We start from the raw sequence: 24,769 nt of genomic DNA, 5'->3' as shown, positions 1-24,769 counted from the left end.
CATGGTGCAACTTTTGTGCTTTATTAGATATAGAAAGCAAAACAGAAGAAACAGAGTCATGCATCATTGTGTCAACTGACACAGGATCCCAGCTGATTAAGAAAGGAGAGAGGGATTGAATCGTGAGGTAGAGAGGGCCTGAGGGAGGGGCTTACAGCACTGAGGAACAAAAGAGAGAAAACATTGAAAAGAACAATCACCTCAGAAATCCCATCGCCCAACAAAACACATCAGAAGTTTAAAAAAATGCCCAGTGCTTTCAAGTTGTACTTGTTTGATGGTGTAATAGATTTGAGTTGAATCAAATCTGTTTGAAATAGCAATAGATTACACGTTTCACTTTGGTTGAGACCTGATCTTGAAGGGCTGATTTGGGGTAATATAAATCCATGCAGAGTTTATTCTCAAAAATATTTTCACAAGGTCTCGCCCACAAACCTGTGGAACGATCTGTCAGTGGGTCATTGTGAGATCTCAAATTGTCACCATGACTTAACTTCATTTGAGGCATGTTTAATTGTTTGCAGCTTGTATAATTGTGCTGATTGCCTTATTTATAGCAATATAAATAATTTACAATGATATAAATTTTTGAATCTCTCCATAGTGTTACATTTATTAAACAATTATAGATATAGCATACTTAACAATAAATACAGCTATTCATAAATTATATAATAAAAGATCAAATTTCTTGTTAAAATTAGCTTCTTTTTTTTTTTTTACATAGCATGTGCTGTCCATTCACAAACCTTTATGAGCCCAGAAGGCTTTTGGTAAAATAAAGTAAATCTCTCTCTCTCTCTCTCTCTCTCTCTCTCTCTCTCTCTCTCTCTCTCCAGACAAGTTTCCAAAAATTCATAATGCACCTAATGCACTTAAAATACTTTCTCACAAACCACACAGAACCATTAATAAACTGTCAAAATAGGCTATACAAATAGTGCTGAATGTTAGAGCTTCATATCAACTGTAGAAACATGAGCAAGTAATGTTCGATGTTTAGAAAACACTTTAACAGATACAGAAATAGAGAGAAAAATGATAAGAGAGCTGATGGACTAAAAATATTCAACAGAAAATCCCATCATGTGTTTGGCTCAAACTGTTGCTTAACATTCAAAACCTACTGACAAAAGAGAGTAACCAGGAAACTCTGCTCTTAGATTAGTAGAGTATCACAGAGCTGTAAAAGAGCGTAACCAGGAAACTTTGCTCTTAGTTTAGTAGAGTACCACAGAGCTGTAAAAGAGCGTAGCCAGGAAACTCTGCTCTTAGTTTAGTAGATTATCACAGAGCTGTAAAAGAGCGTAACCAGGAAACTCTGCTCTTAGTTTAGTAGAGTACCACAGAGCTGTAAAAGAGAGTAACCAGGAAACTCTGCTTTTAGTTTAGAGGAGTACCACAGAGCTGTAAAAGAGAGTAACCAGGAAACTCTGCTTTTAGTTTAGAGGAGTACCACAGAGCTGTAAAAGAGAGTAACCAGGAAACCCTGCTCTTAGTTTAGTAGAGTATCACAGAGCTGTAAAAGAGAGTAACCAGGAAACTCTGCTCTTAGTTTAGTAGAGTACCATAGAGCTGTGCCTTGGTGAGACTGTCCTTACGTGACAGCCCTAGTGTGCCAAATTTTTGGTATGGCTGTTGTGGAGGAGGTGGTGGGGTTGTTCCCTGAGGGGACACGCTGTGCCTCTCGGGTTGGTAATGCTGTAGCTCGGCAGCCATCTCCAGAGATCCATGGTCCAGTGACTCATTTGAACTATTGGGACTTATGTCAACATACTCCGTTGTCTGGCCCCCGGCTGCCACCCCACCATCCTTGGGGCTGTAGAGGCTGTGCTCAGACTCTTGGCTATCCTCCTTGGAGTGGTACAGGTGAGGTTGGCTTTGCTGCTGCCGTTGGCCTGGGCTGCAATCAGGGCTGGGGCTAGAGAAAGGATCTACTACCCCAGCATGATGGTGGTATACATCACTACCCTCCTGGAAGCTACTGTAGAGAGGACCAAGGCGAATTTTTGCAGGGCGGACAGAGAAGTGCTGCTCAGAGAAGCTGTAGGGTGAGGCCCGCCCAGGACTGCGGTATGAGTGGGCACTCAGATCTTCCACACTTAGTTGCCGCCACCGACCAATCAGCTCTTCTTCCTCAGGAGCAAAAGCACTTCCACGCCGACTGTCACCATAGGTGATGCTGGGTGAGGTGGAAGGTGGCAGGGGCTCATAAGGTTCACTGTAACAGGAGGACATTGTTCTACTGTAGATGGGTGAGCTACCATTCTGATGGTGGCTGGACTCAGGCGGTTGAAAAGTGTGGCCCTTGGAAAAGGCACTTGGACTCTCCCTCTCCCAGGAAGAGTCACTCTTGTGCTCATATTCACCCCCATCCCTCCAGTCCATGTAAAGGGCTTGGTGGCGTGGAGAAGATGCAGCACTGCTTGGGGGATCCTGACCCTTGTCCTCTGACCCTCCTCCACTAAAGCTGGAGTAAGAGCTAGAGCCTCCTCCCAGAGAGGTTGTAAACTTTTGGAAGTGGTCCCGTGAGAAGCCGGGCTGCAGGGACATGGATCCTTCTTCTGGGTTGCTATCAGTGGAGTTTTGGGGTTCATACACTGTCCGCTGTCCATGGACGTCCATGCTGGGTCTGCGCTCTCGTCTCCGTTCGTCAGGGCAATAAAGTGCTGTGTCACTGCTGTACAGGTCTGATTTGTAAGTAGCTCGGAGGCCAAGGCGCTCAGTGCTACCCACAAGGCTTGTGCCCACAAGGAATCCCTGGCGTTCCTGGGGTTGTGGGCTGGGTGAGCGAGAGGCTTGACTGCTGCAGACCTCATCCGGTTTCTCCAGGACCTTAGCAATGACAGAGGCAGGCACTGTGTCGGCATATGGGGAGTGGCAGAGGGAAGAACCCTCCATGTGCAAGCTTACACGCTCCTGAAACTCTGCAGGCAACTGAGAGAGAGTAAGACAGATTTCCATTAGATGGACTCAATGATCAATAAGAGATGAAAGACTCGCACACTTAGAGAAAAATGTAGGCTCTTATGGAATCCTATTTGGGAGGGATAAGAGGGAATAATAGCTTAGGTGAGGTCAATATCCTTAAGAGGCAGTAAAAAACATACAAGAGATCACTGAATGGAATCAAAGTACCCAGTGAACACGAAAGTACATTTGCAAAGCAGACAGCCAAAGATGTTGTTAAAGGCCAGTATTAAATCTTCAGACAAGTCTGTACTAATGGTCTTTATAAGTACATGGTTTTTAGTATTTCATTTAGCAAAAATTGGCCAGAGGGAAGAACCACCGATTTCATTGCCACTGACACTACACACGGAGTACTAGGCATCAATCCAATATCACAACTCTTTTTAACTCTCATTTCACCATAGCAACAAGAAGAAAGTAAATTGCAGCTAATTAGCTAGCAGAACATGTCTAATTATAGAAACATAAAAAGAGAAGCAAAGACAAAGCAAAAACTGTATTCCTTCAAAATCAGTAGGGTTGGTCTCGGTACAACAAATCCAATTTGATATCTAATTCATACAACATCTGTTGACCTTCTGAGTGTTGTCACTTCTGAGACTTTTTAAACTGCTTTTAAATTTCTCTATGGTTATTCAGAAAATGTTTCCTCATAACCACGAGACACCTTGTCCAGCTATGTCCAGCTATTTTAATGAATGCTTTCGTGCCTTTGGCATTTTCATATAAAACAATATGCAAGGCTGAATTCCTTGAACACATTGTGTAACAGACACATTGGTGTTTCCATTCAAATATATCTGCCAAATATGAACAGGTTTTTACTGCAGGCAGCATTCCAACATAAGTCTCTGTACCAGACATCATGGGAATGGCATAAGGCTTGGAGCAGATTTGAAGAATAAACTGCCAGGTTTATTGGCACAGTATTACTTAAACATCCTCCCACTTTCACCTTGCCAGAATAGTCACCCATTCTTAATTGGGACAGAACCTCAATATTTATTTAAACAAGAACTTAATTTACTATGGTTGACCTAAATATTAGTAGATTCCATTAAATAAAAATAACCCTACTTTATGATTTCCTACAGTCTTTCAAAAAAAAGTTTACTGGTTAAATGACATTGCACTAAAGGGGATAGTTGAGTTTATTTAGATAAAATATCTTTTGAAAAAGAGATTGTGTGGATGGTATCCAATTAGGCTATATAAAGACCTTGCAACAGAAGTTGTGCTATAAATAACTATTATCCAACACAATGACAGATCAGATTGTACATTTTCTGTTATGCTCTTTTGTTATTCATTGTTGTTAAATAGAACTATGCAATTACATTTCAGAATGTATATTTAATTTTTAGATACTTAATATTAGCATTTTTATTTATACATTTTATATATATATATATATATATATATATATATATATATATATATATATATATATATATATATATATTATTTTTTTTTAAATTTTTTTTTTTTAATTAGCTTGATTTCTGAAGGATCTGTGATACTGAAAGCTGAAGGCTTTAGCATGAGAGGAAAACACATTTTAAAATATTCAAAAAAAGAGAGCAGTTCTTTCAAATTGTAGATTTACGGTTTGCTGTATTTATTTATTTATTATTTTTTTATCAAATAAATGCAACCTAACTGAGCAGAAAAGATTTGTTTCAAAATCACAAAAAAACTTACTGACCTTTTTATTTATTTTTTTTTTTTTTTTTTAAATATATACCCTATTTTAAAAGCACATATTTGAACCCAAATATAACAGCCCACAATAGCTCATAAATAATTTTTAAAAATATGTCATTGAATGCCACATGAGATTCATGACATATTTGATTTGACTTGAAATACCATTATCATTAGTTTCCCCAGGAACAAAAAAGCCACGTGAATATAAATTAGGCTATATTTATGAGCGTTGAATGAACTCTTGAAATTTGGCATTCAAACCAACCGCAGCCAAACAGCAAAAAAAAAAAAAAAAAAAAACTTTTACAATAGCTGTTATAATCAGTCGTTCAGTATCTTGCCTTAAACTTGCCATAACCAAACTCGCCTTAACCAAATGCCCCCCAAAAACACCTCAGCACCCCCTGATGCTCTCCAAACGCCCCCTAAGGGCTGGTACCACCCCCGTTGAGAAACACTAGGATAGATACTTACAGGATGGAAAATTTTTTAAAATGTCTACCAGTTAACAAGAAAGAAACATTTTTATAAAATAATGGTTAATTAAAAATATTTTCCCTTGAGTAAGGAAATAATGAAGGAACTAACAAGTTTTTCATGTCACAAATTACTGCATACTGTAACACCCATAAACAAAACAATATTGGCAACATCTACTCAGCAAGGTTTGTCTGCCAACTTACCTCAGATAACTGGGCTCTGTAATGTGACTTATTACACTGCAAGAGCTGTGCAGCAAGGTTACAGTCCTTTCTGTACAAGTCCTGTTGAGAGTGGTAGAAAAGGAGCATTAGTTAACGAAAAGCTAATACACCAGCCTTTAAAATACCTCCATTAAGCCTCAGTGTGCAAAAGGAATCACATTGTCATTATTTCTCTTACATTGTCTTCTCTCAGTTTCTCAATGGTCATCTTAGCTTCCATGAGATGATTGTTAAGGACGATGATTTCTCTGCTAAGAGCCCGTTTCTCATCATCGTGGTGCTGTGACTGGATTAAAAGGAGCACATTTTCAGAAAAAAACCCTGTGATATGCATTTGCAATGATATAGGCCCTAAAAGACCACCAGTATGAACAGATTAGTATGAACAGACAGTTTCACACTGGGAGAAGTCAGTGCACGTTTAGTTATTCTAGGATACACCTGCAGCAGATGGGAATTAATTGGTATACTGAAAGGAACATCAATAGAAGGCCGATATCAGATGATTTTCTTTTCATACCTGAACCCATAACCTTCAGGGTCATCAATGACGTCTTTATGGGTGCAATCTGTTGCTAAAAGAATGTGTTTACTATAACAAACTCAGAGTAAACCCTGAGGGGTGGATCCTAATACAGACATGTAATGGTCATACAATGTACTGCAGCAGGCAGGCTAATTATAATTTGAACTTCAAATTAACAAACAGGCTGTGATGCAGATTTTGCGAGCATAATAGACTCACTATCACACTGTCATGTGAAGGCGGACAGGCTGCTTTAATGGACTATAATTAACGTCAGGGGCACCAGTGGCAGTGTATTGATATTCAAATAGACTCTTAGTGCACTCAGCGCTATTGTACATGTTTAACACATTCCCTAATCTGCCACACCAGAAAACACGAACACACATGGACAGAAGTGTGGACAGCGATGTAAACACTTTCAGCCGAAAACCCATTTAAACAGGAAAACACTTAAAGAGGGAGATGAGTACTCGTAAACACATATGCGAACAAAAACATTCGCACATTAAAACAAAAAGCAGTTTGTGTGCATTCACCCAGACACCTCTTGTATAATTTGTGCTTTTTTAGTGCGTGGCCGATGTATGCACTCACATTTCGGTGGATTTTATCCTCTAAGTCCTGGTTGATCCTCTGCAGTGCTGAGTAACTGCTCTGTATTCTGTGGGAAACACATGAGCAAAACGTGTTTTTCAAATCCAGCACGCACAGGAAGGTCTTAAATGCCTGCCTTATTTTCTTAGACACGTCTATTAGATAATCAAATGTCGGTTGCCAAAACTTTCACCACCTGTTCATCTTCCACATTATATTATGGTATCTGTTGTGGCTTCAATTCATAACATTTTATTTTACAATGGACCAAGGAGCCCAACACATGGCCAAGCTATAACTGTATAACTGACTCCTACGCACTTGGCAATGGCCAAGTGAAGTGAAACAATCTCTGTGTCCCAATTTGCTTACTATCCATCCACAATAGTAGGCCAGGTTAGAAACAGTGAATCCCAAATTGAAGTATGTTTAAATATTAGCGCAAATGCACCTTTTTAAATGAAAAAAAACAGGAACATGAGAGCAGCTGCCAAAAAAAAAAAAAAAAAAAAAAAGTATATAATGTGAAGAAGTCTGTGATATTATCTATTATTCACCGTTTCTACCTAAACAGTATTCAAAGCTAAATGGTTACTATTTTCTCCCCAAAGAGAATTAAAGAGACCGTAAAGGCATAATGCAGAGTTGTGATATGTGTGTGTGTGTGTTTGTTTGTTTTTCTTTTCTTGAAAATGTTGAAGGTTCACTGTAGTCAATATGGCAGGCATCTCAAATGGATACTGACACCTAGTGGTGTGGAAGCAGCAAAGCCAAACATTTTCGTTTACTGATGATAAAGGCCCTGTCCCAAATTACACACTTTATGTGCACTTGCAGTCTTGCAGATTTACAATGACCATCACGTGCTTGTGTCCGTCAAGTCCACCCCTGTCCACACAAATGCTAAACCACAGCTTTTTCTATGTGGATTTTAAATGGGTTTTTGGTTAAATGCCTGCATTTTTTAGGCAAAATACTTCGGCAATTCATCAGTGTTTTTACTCGTCTTGAAAATGGCAGTTGCAAGTGGTTTAAGGGAACTACATGGGGTTGTCAAAAAATTTAATGTTTTCATGCAAAATAGGTAAACTTACAGCATCTACACTGCTTCTACAGCCTTGTTGTGTTTCTAATTGCACTTTTGCAAACTATTCAAACTCAAACTTTCAGGCAAAATGTTTTTTGGATAAAGAATTGTCAAAAACTTAATGGTGGTGAAATTAAAGTCATGTGAATGTGGTGTGGTTGGTTTAAACAACTTGTTTGATTGTTTCATTTTTATGATCAGTTTTTGCAATAAATACCTGTGACTGTACTTTTAATTTCCCTGTTATGTGTTTTATAATGTTCAGAAGTGGGAAGGTTTAGGGTAGGGTGGGGTTAGGTGCTCCAATGAAAGAATACATTTATATAAAATGGTTTCTGTTTTTACAAATGTGTGCAAACCATTAAATTAAAGCAAACAACTCAAAAAAATGGAGTACCCTGCATGTCGAAAAGTGATGCTTAAGGGGTACCCTGAGCATCAAAAAGCGATGACAAGAGGTCCTGACCAAGCATCAATTTGTGACGAGTTGGGAGTGAGAACGTGTTGGATCTCAACTTGGCAACCCCCGTTAACTAAGTAGATGTAAAATTAAAACAGTCTTTGTCAGGTTACTGATATGATATTTTTCAAAAGTACTATTTATTTCTTTAGTAGTAAAACTTTTTTAATAAAGCAAAAAATACTAAGTGCAACTTTATAATACATTCAAAACACCACTGTGAAAATAGTTTCTATTGGATTAAAGTCAGGGATTTGACTAGGGCAATCCATAACCTTAATTTTGTTTGTTTCTAGCCATTCAGATATGGACCTGATTATGCATTGGTGTTGGATTCTGTGTGAATCATGCCCTGCAGCATTACCCAATTATGCTTTATATTCAGTTCACATGCAGATAGTCAGACATTTTCTTTAGGAATTATCTAATATATAGCAGAAATTATACTTCAGGGGTGTGTTTCCTGAACAACAATGTAACTCTCTTAATCACTGTAATACGATGCATTGTTGGAGAGACTAGCTACTGTTTCCTGAAAACGGGAACTTTGTCACATATGTCATTCGAAACCACATTAGTTAGAACTGTCATTAATGATATTAAGCCAATTAATGCTGTAATTAATGAACATGTAATATAAGGACTACTTCACTATTTTTGTTCTCCGTTATTTAGCTGTATTTCGCGGCTTCCCCTACATCACTCCAGGTTCCCCCGTAGTAGTATAGCAAATACATGCATATGCAAATTTCAGAAATTATGTTTTAATTCTGTTAACAAAGTAGAAGACATAAACAAATGTGTTAATATATGGAATGAACAATATAGATTACACTACATGTTAGCTTGTGTATTTTGCTCAAGTCTATGTCCTACTAGAAAGAAAATATGCTTCTAACCACAGGTTGAGAGCTGTAGCTCCAGCCACACAATTTTGTAATGCTGTTTGCGAATGCGAATGTTCATTGGATTTATAGATTTGGAAAACTATGTTGTTGAACTATGTTGGTAATAATGAAACTTTTGACCATAGTTGGCTAATGATGCTTTTGGGAAACACCCCAATTTGACAGCTGCAAAAATATCCCTATACAATAACAGTGTGGCCATCAAGATTTACTGTTTACTAACTTCTTTACAAGAAGACTTGCAACCTACAAAAAATGTAATTTTGATTATTACCTACTATATAGAAAAGAAGTAGGCATATTTGGACAGTTTGTAAATACTTTGTGTTTTGACTAAACATTAAGATTGTTAACATATCTTTATCGGCATCAGCTGTTGGCCAAAATGAGTTGAAAAATATCAGCCTACCGCCAAAAATCCAATATTGTGCTTCCCTAATATCTTTTGCAACAACAGCAGGTACATACTTAAAGAGCATAATAAACGTAGGCAAACTGAGAGCCAAATTGATAAATTGTTCAGTTAGTTACCATATGTGAATAGAAAGCCCCACTATATAGGCCAGATGCTATTGTATACGCTTGTCTTACCGGCGTAATTTGTCGGTGAACTTGTCGAGCTCCTCCTGGGCTCGGCGCAGCTCGGTCTCCAGGTACTGCCTCGTGGAGTCAAACTCACGCTCTAAAAGCTCCAGCTTATGAGTGGTGTAGGAGAGACGTTTGCGCAGGTCTTCCTTCTGTTCCTGCAGAGAGCTGCATTCATATGTGCATGTGATTACATTTGCTTCATATGACAAAAACTGACAAAATAGTCCCAGAATCTGTTCTGCATGGATCAGGCAGACATTCAGTATCAATAAAGGGAATGCAAAATCAGTTGTTTTGTATGAATTACACCCTTAGTTTGGGCCAGATTTATTAATGTATACTGCTTCATTGTTGCTGACACGATCAATAACTGTCAAACAACCCACTGATCACATTTAGTGCAACCCAAACACACTTACATTAAGAGTGCCTTGGTAAATCAGGTTTACTGACCTTTTTAATCCCTAACACTCATTTTTCCCATTTCCCACATTGATCCTTAGTCACATGACCAATGCCATGTACAGACGGTCTATTTATAGATCAAACACGCAAGCGGGGATGGGGTGGGAGAGAGGGATGGAACCAAACACAGCTTTTTACGATATGCAAGAGAACCACTGACAGCCCTAATGGTTTAATATTGATGAACAGATGTTTGGTGAACGGTAATGACTTTCTGGCTGTTGATAGAGCCGACGGCTTTCAGCATGCCACAAACCTCGCTTGATCAGATGGCCAGACAGCACGTGTCTAAAGCAGTGAGGATGTAACATGTCTGAGCGATAAATGTACTGGCAATCGATACACACATGTATGTGAAAGCAAGCACACACAAATCCAGCACAGGACAGGATATAGCAGAACACACAACACACACTGTTATCAGTGCTGATGCCTCAATACAGACAGGCAATAAGCCAAAGCATTAAGCCTGACTTCAAATGAAAGCTAACAAAATGTAGTATGGTGACACCTTGGTAATATTATGAAACTGAATAAATAACAAATTCAAATGTCATTGTATTCATGGTATTCCATGAAATGTCAATGAACACCATGGTAATACTAATGTTCCAAAATAATATGATACATTTCTAAAGAACAAGCTGGTACTATACTGTATATACTGTATGTATATATATATATTTGTAGCATACTGTATATATAAAGTTGATCACACTGAAAATAATTTTAGTCTGCACATGAACCAGTGAATTAAAAAGATGAAGATGAAATGGTAAAAACTAGGGCTGTCAAACGATTAAAAGATTAATTGAACAGATTTCTGTAAATAATTCTGAATAATTGAACATAACTTTGAACACTAAAAATAATTTTAGTTTGCAAGTGAACTAAAATAAACCAAAATTCATAAATTGAAATAGTAAAAATTGCACAGATTTCTGAAAATAATTGCATATAGCACTAAAATTTGAACATTAACTATAATTAAACACGCATACAATGAAATAGTTAAAATTAGGGCTATCAATTGATAAAAAAAAAAAAAATAGCACATATTTCCAATATTTCAGTATTCTAAATGTTTTCTCCAGTCTCTATATTTCATGGTAGCTTGCCATATTTGCATATATGCCAGTTTGTACTATTAATTCAAACTTTAACAATTACTGAGAAATATGTGACAATTAGCCTGCTCTCTTCTACATACGATGTCTACACTGGTCACAGTCCAAATATGACACTGCGTGATTTGTTCCAAGTGTTAGTTTGTATATTGGTTTAGTAATTTCTTTAAACAGCCCTATTCAGCACAACAATACTACATACATAGTCACAAGTGGATTGATGATGGTCCTTTATGTGTGTACAGTAGCACATTCATTGGTCAACACTTGTAGCAGCAGCACTCATGATGGTCAGTATGTCACAGCTCAGCACTTGATGGAGATGAACATGGTCGACGGGATGACTGTGGTTGGCAGATGACAGGGTTGAGAGAGCATCTTACCTCTTTTTCTGATGTTTACAACCATTTCGAGAGGTTTTAAGGGCTGTTTTCCCAATATATATCTTTTTCATGGTTTTTCGCAGTAGGCCACCTCTCATGAAGGTCTGTGTATAAATTCTCCGCTCCCTAAAAGGGATTCCACTTATTCCTGCTTGAGTCTGAGGTTACGTTTCCCATGCAGCCCTGACAGACCGCTGGAGATCCTGTCAACAGAGCAAAGAGAGTGGCAGGTGGCGCTTGCAATCATATTACAAAATAATAGCGACAGCAATTAAGAAAGTGTCATCAAACTTGCGATTCATCTCGAAGCTTCATGCGTGAAACTGTCACGGCGAGAATGAGCGTGCGGCGACAGGCGTAATTAACCTCTTTGGGTCGATGCCTCTGTGCTGATGTTTCGGTTTGACTGGAGGTCCCTCGCACAGGTGCGATCGTGAGCGGCGAGATGAATTAAGGTAGGAAAGTGATGAGACAGCTTGCGACTTCATCAAAAACATTCACATGCAGAACTTTACGTGTGTGTAGATGTGCCTAGTTAATATATAGAGTACTCCAGTTTGGAGAATATTTATACATTTACACATTTATGGCAAATTTTCCACTAATAGGGTTCGAAACAAGGCCCGGAACTATTCAAAAGTTTGAAAAGATGTGCTCAAACTTCAGAAAAGGATTGTCAGCCTCATTACATTTTATACTGGCTACTGAATATTTATTTTAGATGAGGTTTGCAATTTTTGCTGAATTTGTTACCAAGATTTGGAGCATGCTAAATTTGTTATTCTCTTGAAAGAAGTCTCCTATGATGAGCAAAGCTGTATTTATTTAATTGAATATACAGTAAGATTAATATCTCTTTCAGTGTTGCATGATCGTTCGGATATCATTCTAATATGCTGATTTGGTGCTCAACATTTCTTATTATGTTAAAAACCTTAAATGTTGAAAACACTGAGCACATTAGAATGATTTCTGAAGGATCTTGTGTCACAATGAAGACTGGAGTAGTGATGCTGAAAATTCAGTTTTGCATCAAAGGAATAAATTACCATTTAATATATATTAAAAGATAAATCTTATTTGAATTGACGTGACATACAGCCAAGTATGGTGACCCGTACTCAGAATTCATGCTCTGCATTTAACCCATCCAAAGTGCACACACACACTGTGAACACACACCCAGAGCAACGGGCAGCCATTTATACTGCGGCGCCCGAGGAGCAGTTCAGGGTTCGGTGCCTTGCTCAAGGGCACCTCAGTCGTGGTATTGCCGGCCCGAGACTCGAACCCACGACCTTAGGGTTAGGAGTCAAACTCTCTAACCATTAGGCCAATTCTACGTCTTTGTGGAGACATTTTGTCCCCAAAACATGGCTAGGTCCACGCACACACACACAAATACAAATACCTTTTATTTTGCACAAATACTTGCACTGAAAGACATAATTTTTCCAGTCTTCCTGTCGCCTATTTCCATCCAGTCCATCAGGTGAGGAAGGAGAGATTTTTGTGACAACTGATTATGCATTTCTCTTCGGTTTCCCCCTCCTCTGACTCATCGCACACTCCTTTTTTCTCTATCCCATCTGAATCACCTATATCTCCCTATATCCTCACCCACAAACATTTACCACATCACGAGGGGCAAGTATAACCCCTCAGCAGGCCACGGAAGTCAATGTGTCTTATATCACGGGGGGCTGCAGCCGCTGCATTGGCTGCATTTGATCTTTCAGAAAGAGTGGCTGACATCTTAGAGGCATGAAAGAAGTGGAGCTGGAAGATTAGAGGGGCAGGAGTGAGACGGAAGAAAGGAATGGGACTTTGTATTCTGCTCCTCTCAACGCAGAGACATTATCTCCCAGAAAACCCCCTCATCTTATGTGCACATATGGCTGCACTGACATACATCCCATGATGCACCACACATACACTCGTGGACCGACATACACCTCACAAAGTCTGTGGATCAACTAAACAAAATGGAATCAAATTGGACGAGGGTTGCCAGGTCTGCGTAACAAATCCACTCCAATTGTTAATTAAAATTATCCCTTTCGCAAACCCTAACCGTAACCCTGTCCATATAGTAAGTACATGTAGTTAATTAACATTAATCAGTACTTAAATGTATAATTACACTGTAACAAGGACACATTGGCTTAAAATAAAGTGTAACCCTGTGAATATATCTTTAGTTAGATGTTGTCATAGGAAAACCAAATCAGTAAATACAGTAGTTTAATGTAAGTCTTTCAAACCTAAAATATTCAAAACCGTTTAAATGTTTGGGGTCTCTTATGCTAGCAAAGGCTGCATTTTTTTGATCAAAATATAGTATAAAATCAGTAATATTGTTAAATATTATTATTATAAATATACATAATTATTTATCATTATTACCAATCTTGAAAACAGCTGCTTTCTTTCATTTATTGGAAACAGTCACTTTTGATCAATTTAATGTGTTCTTGCTGAATAAAAGTATTAATTAATTTGAAACAAATTTTACTGAAAATTGGTAGTGTACAGAACACAACCAGAAATTGATTCACGGTTCAGTGAGGTAGACAGTAATAGTACACTTCCTGAGCGAATCTAATTCAAACTTCTAACTCATGAGTAAATTTGAGTCTGTTTCTTGAATTTTTTCACTGATTCATGAAAAAGAACTGGTGCAGAATGAGGGCATTTGTTCAAGAATTTGATCATGCTCTGCGCGACCACATATAAATACACTCACAGTTCTCCCATGTGTCACCAATGCCGGCTAGATTTGAAATGACTATAATTATTTTAGTCACAGTCTGTACCTATTTATAGTATTTTCTCAGGTAATTTTTCTCAAATCAGTTCACTGAGGCAAAAGTCAGAGGAAAACTTTCTATAGGAAAGTTTCTTATAATTGTAAAATTCTGAAGCATGTTTATTTTAAAAATTTTATGTTTTTATAAGTAACTACAAAAGAACGTTTGGGGGTGTGAGTGTGCGCAGTTTGCGTTGTACACCAAAACGTCCAAATACCATCAAGTTATGTTTACCACAGACCTTATTTTACTTGTGAATTGAAAAAGCCCATTATAAATCCCATAGGAAAATCTTGAAGGGGAACGCATGGCGCGTCTTCTGGGTTTTAATGTCACGATTGCAGCACTCTATTAACATTGACCAAATACTCAGCAGGAGCAGCCTAAATAGCTATTTCCACATTACTTGAGGTTACTGTTATAGCCAATACAACCCATACCTTCAGTCTCCACGTTCCTGGCCAAAAAGCCTCCTCAAACGTCAAGTCGGAAGTACTCCTCCACAATCACTTGCAAACTCACATTCAGGTCTGGCTCCTTTCTGGCATAAAAAACGCCCACTTTTTACAATGTGCTAAATTCCCAATGGATACAATCAAGTCGTGCCCTACTTTATTTTTATTGTTTTTCTCATTGACTATTTTGTCTTAATCTGAAATACATCACATTATGGAAATGCGATGATTTGTGAATGCCATTTCATTCTGACTTTAAAAAGAGAAGCTATGAAATTCACACAAAACACAATGGAACAATCCAGTCATTTATCTGCACTGACTTGATTTGTTGTTACTCTCTCTGTCTCTTTCGCCCTCTGTCTCTTGCTCTCACTTTCAATCTCATATCATCCCTCCTTCCACCAGCCACCCACTTGCAAACAGCGGGGAATAATTTTGGCTTAAATGGATTATGCGGCCTGCAGATGGCAGATAAATGAAGAGGAGAAGAATCAGGACAGTCTATCCGGGCAGAATTGTGGATGAGCAACAGAAATCTGAGAAGCAGCAGCAACACGTCCCGCCGAGGGCCATGATAAAATGTGTCATGGTGCCCAGCGAATCAACTGGGAGTCATTTTTGCCGTGGGATTTAGATTAATTTTTGTAGAAAACTGCTTGAAAACTAGGATAGGAAACTTTGCGGGACGACATCTCGTCAAGACACCGAATGAGATGAATTGTGTTGTGTTCAGGTTTTCATCAGTGCCTAGCACCTACTGTTTGGTACTTTCGAAACCAATAATGGTTAATAAGCTATATCAGCATCTCACAATGGGTCATATTTTACATCAAAATTAAAATCAAATAAATAATACATAAATGACTTGCATTTATATTTAGGATAAATTATTGAAACAATTAACTAATAAAATAATTAAATAACCATTTTTAGTAGGAATTATTTTCATTTGTGAAAATAGTGTATATATGTTTATATAAAAATATCAGTAACACAATGCAAAAAAATTAAAAAAGCATCTTTTTTTCAGCAAAATATATTTATTTTGATTTAAAATACAACAAATTAAGTGACATACGTACACACACACACACACACACACACAGAATACCCCTGAGATGCAGGGATCTGCTAGTATATAAAATATTAAATCTGCAAGCCTGAATGTTGGCAGGCTGAATGGTACGTAGACATTTCTGAACATGCAGGGATATGTACACATACAACAGCAAACAGACGAGCTCACAAGTGTTAAAAATAGCAGCACCAATTGATTTAAAACATGTTTTAATAAACAGTTCTTCAGAATAGATGAGAACATCAGAGCCCAAGGCTGCAAAACATGGATTGTTTTCAGCCACGTCGCTGCGGATATCAACAGAATGATCATATGCAACAGTTTTGGACAGTCTTAACTGTGCTGCTGTATGATCAGAAGTCACTCTTTAGTGCTACACTGATGGCATTCAGTAGCCTGGGAAATAATCATTACGTTTCAAAGACCCTCGCCGTAATGTGTTTACACAATAGTTACACCGCAGATAACATGAAGCAAATTTCTGTTACTCTAATAATCTCATAAGCATCATTGTAACATAATATATGTATGTACTATATATGTTTCTAAACATATATATTGCAGACTGTATTACAAAACTACAATTTTACCATGTTTTGAAATGGCAGACCACGCTTGCATCCCTATTTTAGACATATCTCAACACAGTAAGTCTGAATCATATTTTACCTTCAAAGAAATTATGTGTTTTGTGTAAACTAAATAAAGCCTGTTTCATATTAAGAATAGTTTGCAATGCAGTAAGCCTATTCCACTAGTTCTCATGAATGTATTAAAAAAACCCGCCATATTTAAAAGACAAATTATTTATATATGATGTTGGTGTTTGTTGTACTTTCTTTTTAACCTAATTTTTAATAAAGAAAGAATGTGTCCAGACAGGATGAATTGCATTGCTGTGTAACAGTAATGAGAATCTAATGAGAATCTTCATTGAGAATAATGAGAATTACAAAATAACTAAACTAATCATTTGGATGTTTTACGGGCTGTGCTTAATTGTCATGAAAATAAATGTTATAAAAAAAATACAGTATATAATATATATATACATATATATATATATATATATATATATATATATATATATATATATATATATATATATATAGATAGAGAGAGAGAGAGAGAGAGAGAGAGAGAGAGAGAGTTATATTATAAATATAAATATAGTTGAATTCTAAATTAAAATAAAATTTAACAACAAATGTATACAGTAGTCTCTATTTTCTACTAGTTTTATTGGGTGAAAACTGATGTGCACGTTTTTGACAGGCTTTTGACAAGTTTCACTCATTTATATACAAAAAGATAGTATGGTAACTTGTAGAAATGTAACTTCCTGTCATTTTAAATATCATACCTGAATTAAATGTGAATGGATCTCGTGCTTTTTTACTGCGTGGAAGAAGAGAAAAGGACCGAGAAGGAGCGATTTCAGTGTATTACATCAGATTTGCTGCACTGAGGGGTCAAGGCCATGCTGGCCATTTGCAAAAAAAGAATGATAATTGGTGTTTCACCTTAGGTTTGCATATTCTGTCCATCAGCCCTCATGTACCACCTTTGCAGAATCATCGCTGACATAATGATTCAGACCTTCGCACCCTTTGCCTGCGCTTATTCCACACAATGCAGCAACATCCCCTATGGAGCCATTATAACAGAAGTTAACCAACAATCACTACCTTAATACTCAATTAAAATGACTTGTTAATTATTCAGTCCAGCACTGGAAATATGAACATGACAGATTATATTTTGGTGCACTGTTAACTTAAACCACCACCTATACTAGATTCTACGTTAAGAACTGCATTGTCCACATAGATGATTAGGTCTGCTTTTTCAATATTTGTATGCATTTTAATGTATCTATTGCAGTTTAGTTTAATTCTTCTAATTAGTTCCGACATGCAGGCAGGCAATGTTTTAGGAAATGAATGTTGGCCTGCTGTTCCGCAAACTGACATCTCAATCGAGGCGATCCACTGTGACAAGAGGCTTTCATCATGGATGCAGAGTCCTCACAAACACATTTACTTAGCACTTTTTCATTTCTCTTAGCAACACAAAGGTGAAATTCCATCAGCATGACTTAAAGCGTTTCTGTTTCGCCCTGTAATCTATTAATAATTCATGCGAAGGAGGGGGAACCCCCAATAAATCCGTCAAGCTTCCCCCACCGAGCTTGAGTCATACCCCCCCCCACCCCCCACATGACTTCTATACTTTAATATACAGCAACGGCAGTTCACACTTATCATGCTCATAAATAATATCCCAAGCCCCATCTGTGAAGTTGCCTTAGGGAACTGTGATCTGATGACAGCACATGCATGGCTTGAATCTTCTCCAGCCAGTGGAAAGGTGCCGTTCAGTTTGGGAATGGCCATTATGTGGCTTTCTACATCTCTTCATCCTCGGGATGCACATCGTAAAATGCAAATGTAACTACTCAAGAATACTCGGATGTGATCCACAATGCGTTACCAACCCAAACAATCCGAGCTTCCAGAACAGACTGAAGCTTTCTAAGCAGCTAAACCCCCATTTTCTGGTGGAGAACGCGGGCATTGTTGCGAGGGTGAATTCCTGCTGCAGTCCAGGCATCAGGGATGGGAGAAAGAGAGGGGTAGAGGAACAGAAAATCACAGAACGATGAAGCCGCTTACCTTATGGTCTGCATCTCCTTGTCCGAAGCCTGGAAGAAGGAAGAAGAGGCGATTAGTGAAAGGAACGTGCGCCTGGTTCCCGAAGCTGCCAAGGCATCACTGCGCAGTCTGAGGCACACACCGCCGCTCTCTCTCTCTCTCCTTCTGTCTCTCCCTTTTCTCTTGCTCTCTCTCTACCCAATGGTGCCAGTGTACTTCTGCACCGATCTCATGTGTGAGGAGGGGAGAAATCTTGACAGATTAAGTGCGAATGGAAAGGACAGTCGTAGCCAGAATGCAGATACACAACATCATACACGCCGCCCCCTCTCCTTCCTCCTCCCCGAGAGAAACTCACTCATCGACTTTGCGAAGATCCACAGGATGTGAGGACAGACAGCAGACCAGAGAGAGGGAGCGGGTGAGAAAAAGAGTGTGAGAAGGAGAGATGGTGAGAGAGAGAGAGAGAGAGAGAGAGAGAGAGAGAGAGAAGGAAACAGGTGGGCTCATCTGTTGATGAAAGAATCGGAGAGAGGGATGATCCACTTTCTCTCTCACTCGGTCTGTCTCTCTGCCGCCCCATGAATAATGCAAGAGTGAGATTATGTCACATTCTCATTCAGATTTAGTGTGCAGCAGTGACCAAGGACCGTTCCAGTCCTATTAATTCAACACCAGGCAGGCAGAACTTGATCCAATGTGGTATAACACATCCAAGCTAGTTTAATAGTTTACAGGCCAATCTAAATGATAGATGCTATGTATAGTATGATAATTTTGAAAAGCATTTATTAATACATGAAGAGTTTATTTGCAAAACCACATAACTTGGATAACTTAATCGTGTTTTTTTATTCCCAGCATTCTCATTCATCTCAATGGCAGCTGACTGGCTGGTGCAGGCAGCCCTGAAATAACTGGATGCGTCCATCTTTGCTGCTTAAAGACTCAGAAGTCAAAAAATTCTTCTGGGAAAAAAGTGCTCTAATATAACAGAGTATTTTTTTGCAATTTATATATTTCTTGCAAAAAAAAAAAAAAAAAAAAAAAAAAAAAGATTATCAGTGAATAAAGACACAGATTGTTCTTTTGACCCTGTGGACTTTTTAAAAAAAAATTACATAAAACACTTTTACAGTTTTCATATACTCACAACTTTACTGGTTTCATCACTTTTCTTACTTTTGTAATTTTTTCTAAAATGTATTAACTTTTTCACCACATCATACATGATGCATTTTGTTTGATAACATTACGTGACGTAAATGACAGCGGTGGAAATTATGTTTTAATCATTTTTGGAATCAAAAGCAATTCATTTGTCTTGGTGAGGCTAAATTCATAACCAGCAATTAATCTACCTCAAATACACAATTACATAATATTTTTACACTTTTTGCATAATTTGACTATATTACAGATTTTTTATTAAAATATTCTGTTTACAAGTGATATTCACATACTTTTTAAAATTTCCTTAACACATCTCATGTTTCTCATAACTCATGCATTTAATTACACTAAGTAAAAAAAAAAATAAAAAAAAATACTATACACATTTTAAAAAATGAAGGTTCATTATTGGCATCTATGGTTCCAGGAAGAGCCTTTAACATCCCTGGAACCCTTCCGTTGCACAAAATGTTATTTATAGTGGAAAAAGGTTTTTAAAATGTTTTCCCACTGTGAAAATAAAAGGTTATTTAAAGAACTGTTCACTGTTCATCCAAAAATGGTTCTTTATTGCCATCACAGAAAAAAAAAAAAAAAAAAAGGTTTTATGGGTTTACGGGCAAAAATAGCAGCAAAATGACAACAGTGGAAATGACACCACAACTGTATGTAATTCATCATGTAGTCTGTAATGAATTGTCATTTTGGTAAATTTTACAGACTTTGTTTTTTACACAATAAATGTGAGCCTGGAGCACAAAACCAGTCATAAGTAGCACAGGTATATTTGTAGCAATAGCCAAAAATACATTGTGTGGGTCAAAATTATCGATTTTTCTTTTATGCCAAAAATCATAAGGATATTAAATAAAGATCATGTTCCATAAGGATATTTGGTAAATTTCCTATCATTAATATATATCAGATCTTTTGATTAGTAATATGCATTGCTAAAGACTTCATTTGGACAACTTTAAAGGCGATTTTCTCAGTATTCAGATTTTTTTGCTCCCTCAGATTCCAGATTTTCAAATAGTTGTATCTCAGCCAAATATTGTCCTATCCTAACAAACCACACATCAACGGAAAGCTTATTTATTCAGATGATTAATAAAATCTCAATTTTGCAAAAAAAAAAAAAAAAAAAAAAAAAAAATTGACTTGGTTTTGTGGTCCAGGGTCACAAATGCAGTTTATTACACTCTGTCCATCTCACCCTGTTTAGATCATCATATCAACATAAAATATAATATGCAGCTTAGTAATAATAACTAATAACCAGTTTTATTATAAATCAACCCAGGACATAAATGTGCCTGAGTTACATCATCGCCAAACACTTGGACCCCAACTCACGCCAGTGTTGCCATGTTGGACTACTAAAACAAACAGCAGTGTTTAGACAGCATCACAGAGCCACAGTGTTCACTCAGTTCATGAAATACTATTAAAAATGACACAGTAACACTTTAGATTAGGTATCACATATTCCCTATTAACTAGTTGCTTATTAGCATGCATATTACTGGTGTCTTGGCTGTTTATTAGTAATTATGATGCACAAAAGAATTCCTTATAATACATGACCATATTTTAGATCCCTTAAAAATGCCTAAACATAACTTCTACAACTACCAGATAATGTTTTAGGTAACTCTTAGTGAATAGTGAATAAGTGTTACGTTTCAAGATCCATATTTAGCTTTTTGTTGAGGAGCCATACATTATATTAAAATGTGGCACTACTGTAGTTGATGACGTGAAGGTTTGCTTATTATCTGCAGTGTCCTTTAAAGCAGGAAATCGACTCAATCTTCTAATATAAAGATCAACCTCCTCTTCAAATGAAGGTTGTTTCTGGCAATGACTGGAAATCTCACTTTCCGACAAATGGCAAGGGAGCTCTGCAAGTTTTATTTGACAGGCACACACACACACACACACACACACACACACACACACACACACACACACACACTCTTCTCAGACACACACAGACTCGTCTCTCTGCCCCCTCACCGCCCACCTTTTTTCAAGCAGTTGCTAAGGTGACGGCAAAGACTGCATTTTAATCAGATAATAAATTAAGGCAACGATTTTTTGTGTGTGTGTTCCACAAATGAACGCTTTGTGAATTTAACAGGTAAACATGTTTAAATCACTTAAAAGTTAACAGGTTCAACAAGCACATCTGGAATAATGAAGCCTATTGAATAATATTCCGTTCCCTGTGTGTGTTTTGTGCTTGAAAAAGTGCACCGATTCAGCACGGCGTGATATAACCGCACACATGTTTATCTACACTACAGTTATGTAAAACTACATTGATCCAATTAGTTGCCAGATACAGTATGTGATCCATACAGACTAGTGAGAAACCTGCCTCCCTTAGCGTTGGATTAGTTATTGATCTGATTATCCTTCACACATACAAGAACAGAACGGGACAAAACCTGCATCTCGTTTACACTTTAATAAACTCCTATAGACTATTGGCTCACATGCAGTGAGAGCATAGGAGAGGATGTTGAGCTTCAGGAACATTACAAATGTAGCACACACTACGACATGTGGCTGAGTTTTGGTCTAATATGATAGTGAAGCGCCATGGCTCAATTCTGGAAGCCTTATCCTTTCAGAGCTCAGCTTGACTAAAAGCTTGATTCAGTAGCAATGCCTTCTGATATATTTATGAGTCAGGGACAGACTGCATTGTTTACTACTGCTGCGGTTTGTATGATAACGCATCCTACACAGCCAGGCCTTTATATCTCCAAAATGTCTGTTGAGATAATTGTTAAAGGGATGTTTTTTATTTTCTTTTTTTGGATGGCAGCAGTACCTAAAGAAAAAAAAAATATTGCTCAGAGGTTGTTCTTTTAAAGCGCAGGGGACTTTAAGGACTTTATTGATTTATTTGTAAATCAGCTCATATATTTTTACTAAACCTCTGTAGAAGAAATCTAGATAAGGTAACTGTTGTCATATAACAAGAGGTATTCAATGAATATTGATAGCAAAGCTTAGATCAGTGGTTCTCAAACAGGTGACTGGGGTCCATTTGAGGGCCCAACTTTCAGGGGGACACAAACAGGCCTATTTATTATTATTAAGTATAAAGTAATTATTATTATTAATATATTAAAATGGCAAAAAATAATAATAATAATTATAATCAAAATGTAAACTGATTGTTTTCACTCTCAATATTGTTTTTATTGAATAACATACAGTTTTTGAAACTTATGGAAACGCATAATGAGTAATAATGATCAATAATAATGAATCAACAATAATGAATCATGATTTTTTTTTTTTTATATCAACACTGCCCCCCACAATATATTATATTTGGCAACTATATATATATATATATTCTATGCAAAAAAAAAAAAAAAAAAAAAAAAAAAAATCCATTTAAAAATAATAAAATAATTAAAATAATTAAAATAATAATAATAAAAAAATATATTATAGTGATTATTAAAAACAAAAAAGTGACAGGAATGACTTACTATGTTGATGTCCCTGGGAAGGGAAACAGATCTGTAGGGGTATCTAGAGAGGGTTTCTTCTCTATAGAGCAGCGGACTCAAAGCTCTGGTTCTCTGGATGGGGTTTGGATGACTTTCTGAAGGACTCTTAACCTCTCTTCTCTCATTGCTCTCAAATGTGATGGCCGTCTCTTTCTTGGTCTCAACATCCTTTATCTGGTCTTCTCTTCGCACAGAGTCGATGTCCGTCTCCAGGTAGGCTTTTCCTACAGTCTCTGGTGTACCTTCTTCATGCATGCCATCCACGGATTGGATGCTCTGCAGGGAAAAATCCACGTCCCCTGGCTGCTGTTGAGTGTCTGGGATCCTGGACTTGCTGTTATTGTGACTAGAGATGGAAGAGTTAGACCAGAAGGATTCAGTCTGCCTGGACAACATGAACAGGCTGGTAGGGTGAAGGACTTGGCTGCTCACTTCATCCAGGAACTGCGAGAACTTCAATTTGGCTTCGATTTTTAGTTCTAGTTGATGCTGTAACTCAGCAAAATGCGACATGGCCTGTCCAGAGGTCACGTTGACAACTTTACTGGAGCTCCTCCCTTCCTCCCTTCTGGTCAATACTGCCCCCTGCTGGCAGCTCCCAGTTTCTATAAGGGGGCTATGCCCTTTTTGTTGGTCACAACTTTGCTCTACTTCATGGCATCTGTTGGTGTTGAGCTTTAGGCAGGTGGTTGCCTCTGAGCCCATACTATCCCAACTAGAGGCCCGTGGACTGCTGCTGTTGCTGGTGTTCTTTCCGCTGGGACTGGAGGTGAGGCTGCTTGACTTCCAGCTGGTGTGTCCGGCTGAAAGATACCAACCCACACGTCCTCGAGAAGAATAAAACTTCTGAGAGGAGGTGGATGAGTTGGAGGAGGTCGTGGAGCTGCATGATGTTCTCCTTAACTGGAGCTGGTGGTACATGCTGCAAGCGGGATCCATCGCCCCATCAAACTCAGTATTCCTGTTGGCCTGAGCCGAAGATAGGAAATGTCCACAGGATCTGGTGCCTAGACAATGAATGAGCACGAAACCCAGATTTTAAAGCATTTAGCCCTAATCACTGCCCACCGTCTGCATTAGCGGCTTGGAAAAACTCAATATTTAGGCCACAGAATCATTTGGTCCCCTGGCTGCCATATACATGGAAGAGCAAGTTTATCACCCAGATTAGAATCCAGTTCTATTTAGCTAACAACAATGGAGATACTGTTATGAATAGTATTTTGGTCAACGACAAAAAATGAGCATCCAAAAAAAAAAAAAAAGGGAATTTTAAAACAAATAAACAAAAGAACTTAGAAATGTACTCTTCAAGTTAATTACATATGAACTGACATTTTCAAGGAAGTTTAAATTGAATGATTCTAAAAATGTCATGGAGCAACCATAAATTCAAAATAACCTTTTCCTTACAGCCTTTCTTTAAAAATAATAATAATAATAATAATAATAATTTTAATAATAATTTATAATAAATGAGTGTTGAAAGCACTGAAATGTAATAAAATAAATGTAATTAATTATTTAATTAT

The 24,769-nt window shown here is 37.6% G+C and overlaps 1 protein-coding gene across 1 annotated transcript; it reads right to left on the bottom strand.

Moving 5' to 3' along the window:
* Window positions 1–2: 2 nt before the first annotated feature.
* LOC109113309 (brain-enriched guanylate kinase-associated protein-like) lies at window positions 3–24,246 on the bottom strand. Its single transcript, XM_042747478.1, has 7 exons — window positions 23,294–24,246; window positions 18,550–18,634; window positions 9,557–9,718; window positions 6,511–6,577; window positions 5,566–5,673; window positions 5,367–5,447; window positions 3–2,940 (listed from the first exon to the last, which is right to left on the bottom strand). The coding sequence occupies exons 1-7, from the start codon at window positions 24,174–24,176 to the stop codon at window positions 1,555–1,557; spliced, it is 2,772 nt and encodes a 923-aa protein (XP_042603412.1). The 5' UTR covers window positions 24,177–24,246; the 3' UTR covers window positions 3–1,554.
* Between the last annotated feature and the right edge of the window lie 523 nt (window positions 24,247–24,769).

This window comes from Cyprinus carpio, chromosome B20, assembly GCF_018340385.1.
Source record: "Cyprinus carpio isolate SPL01 chromosome B20, ASM1834038v1, whole genome shotgun sequence".
NCBI lineage: Eukaryota > Metazoa > Chordata > Actinopteri > Cypriniformes > Cyprinidae > Cyprinus > Cyprinus carpio.
Note: the sequence above shows the minus strand (reverse complement) of the source record. Positions and strands in the feature narration are given on the sequence as shown.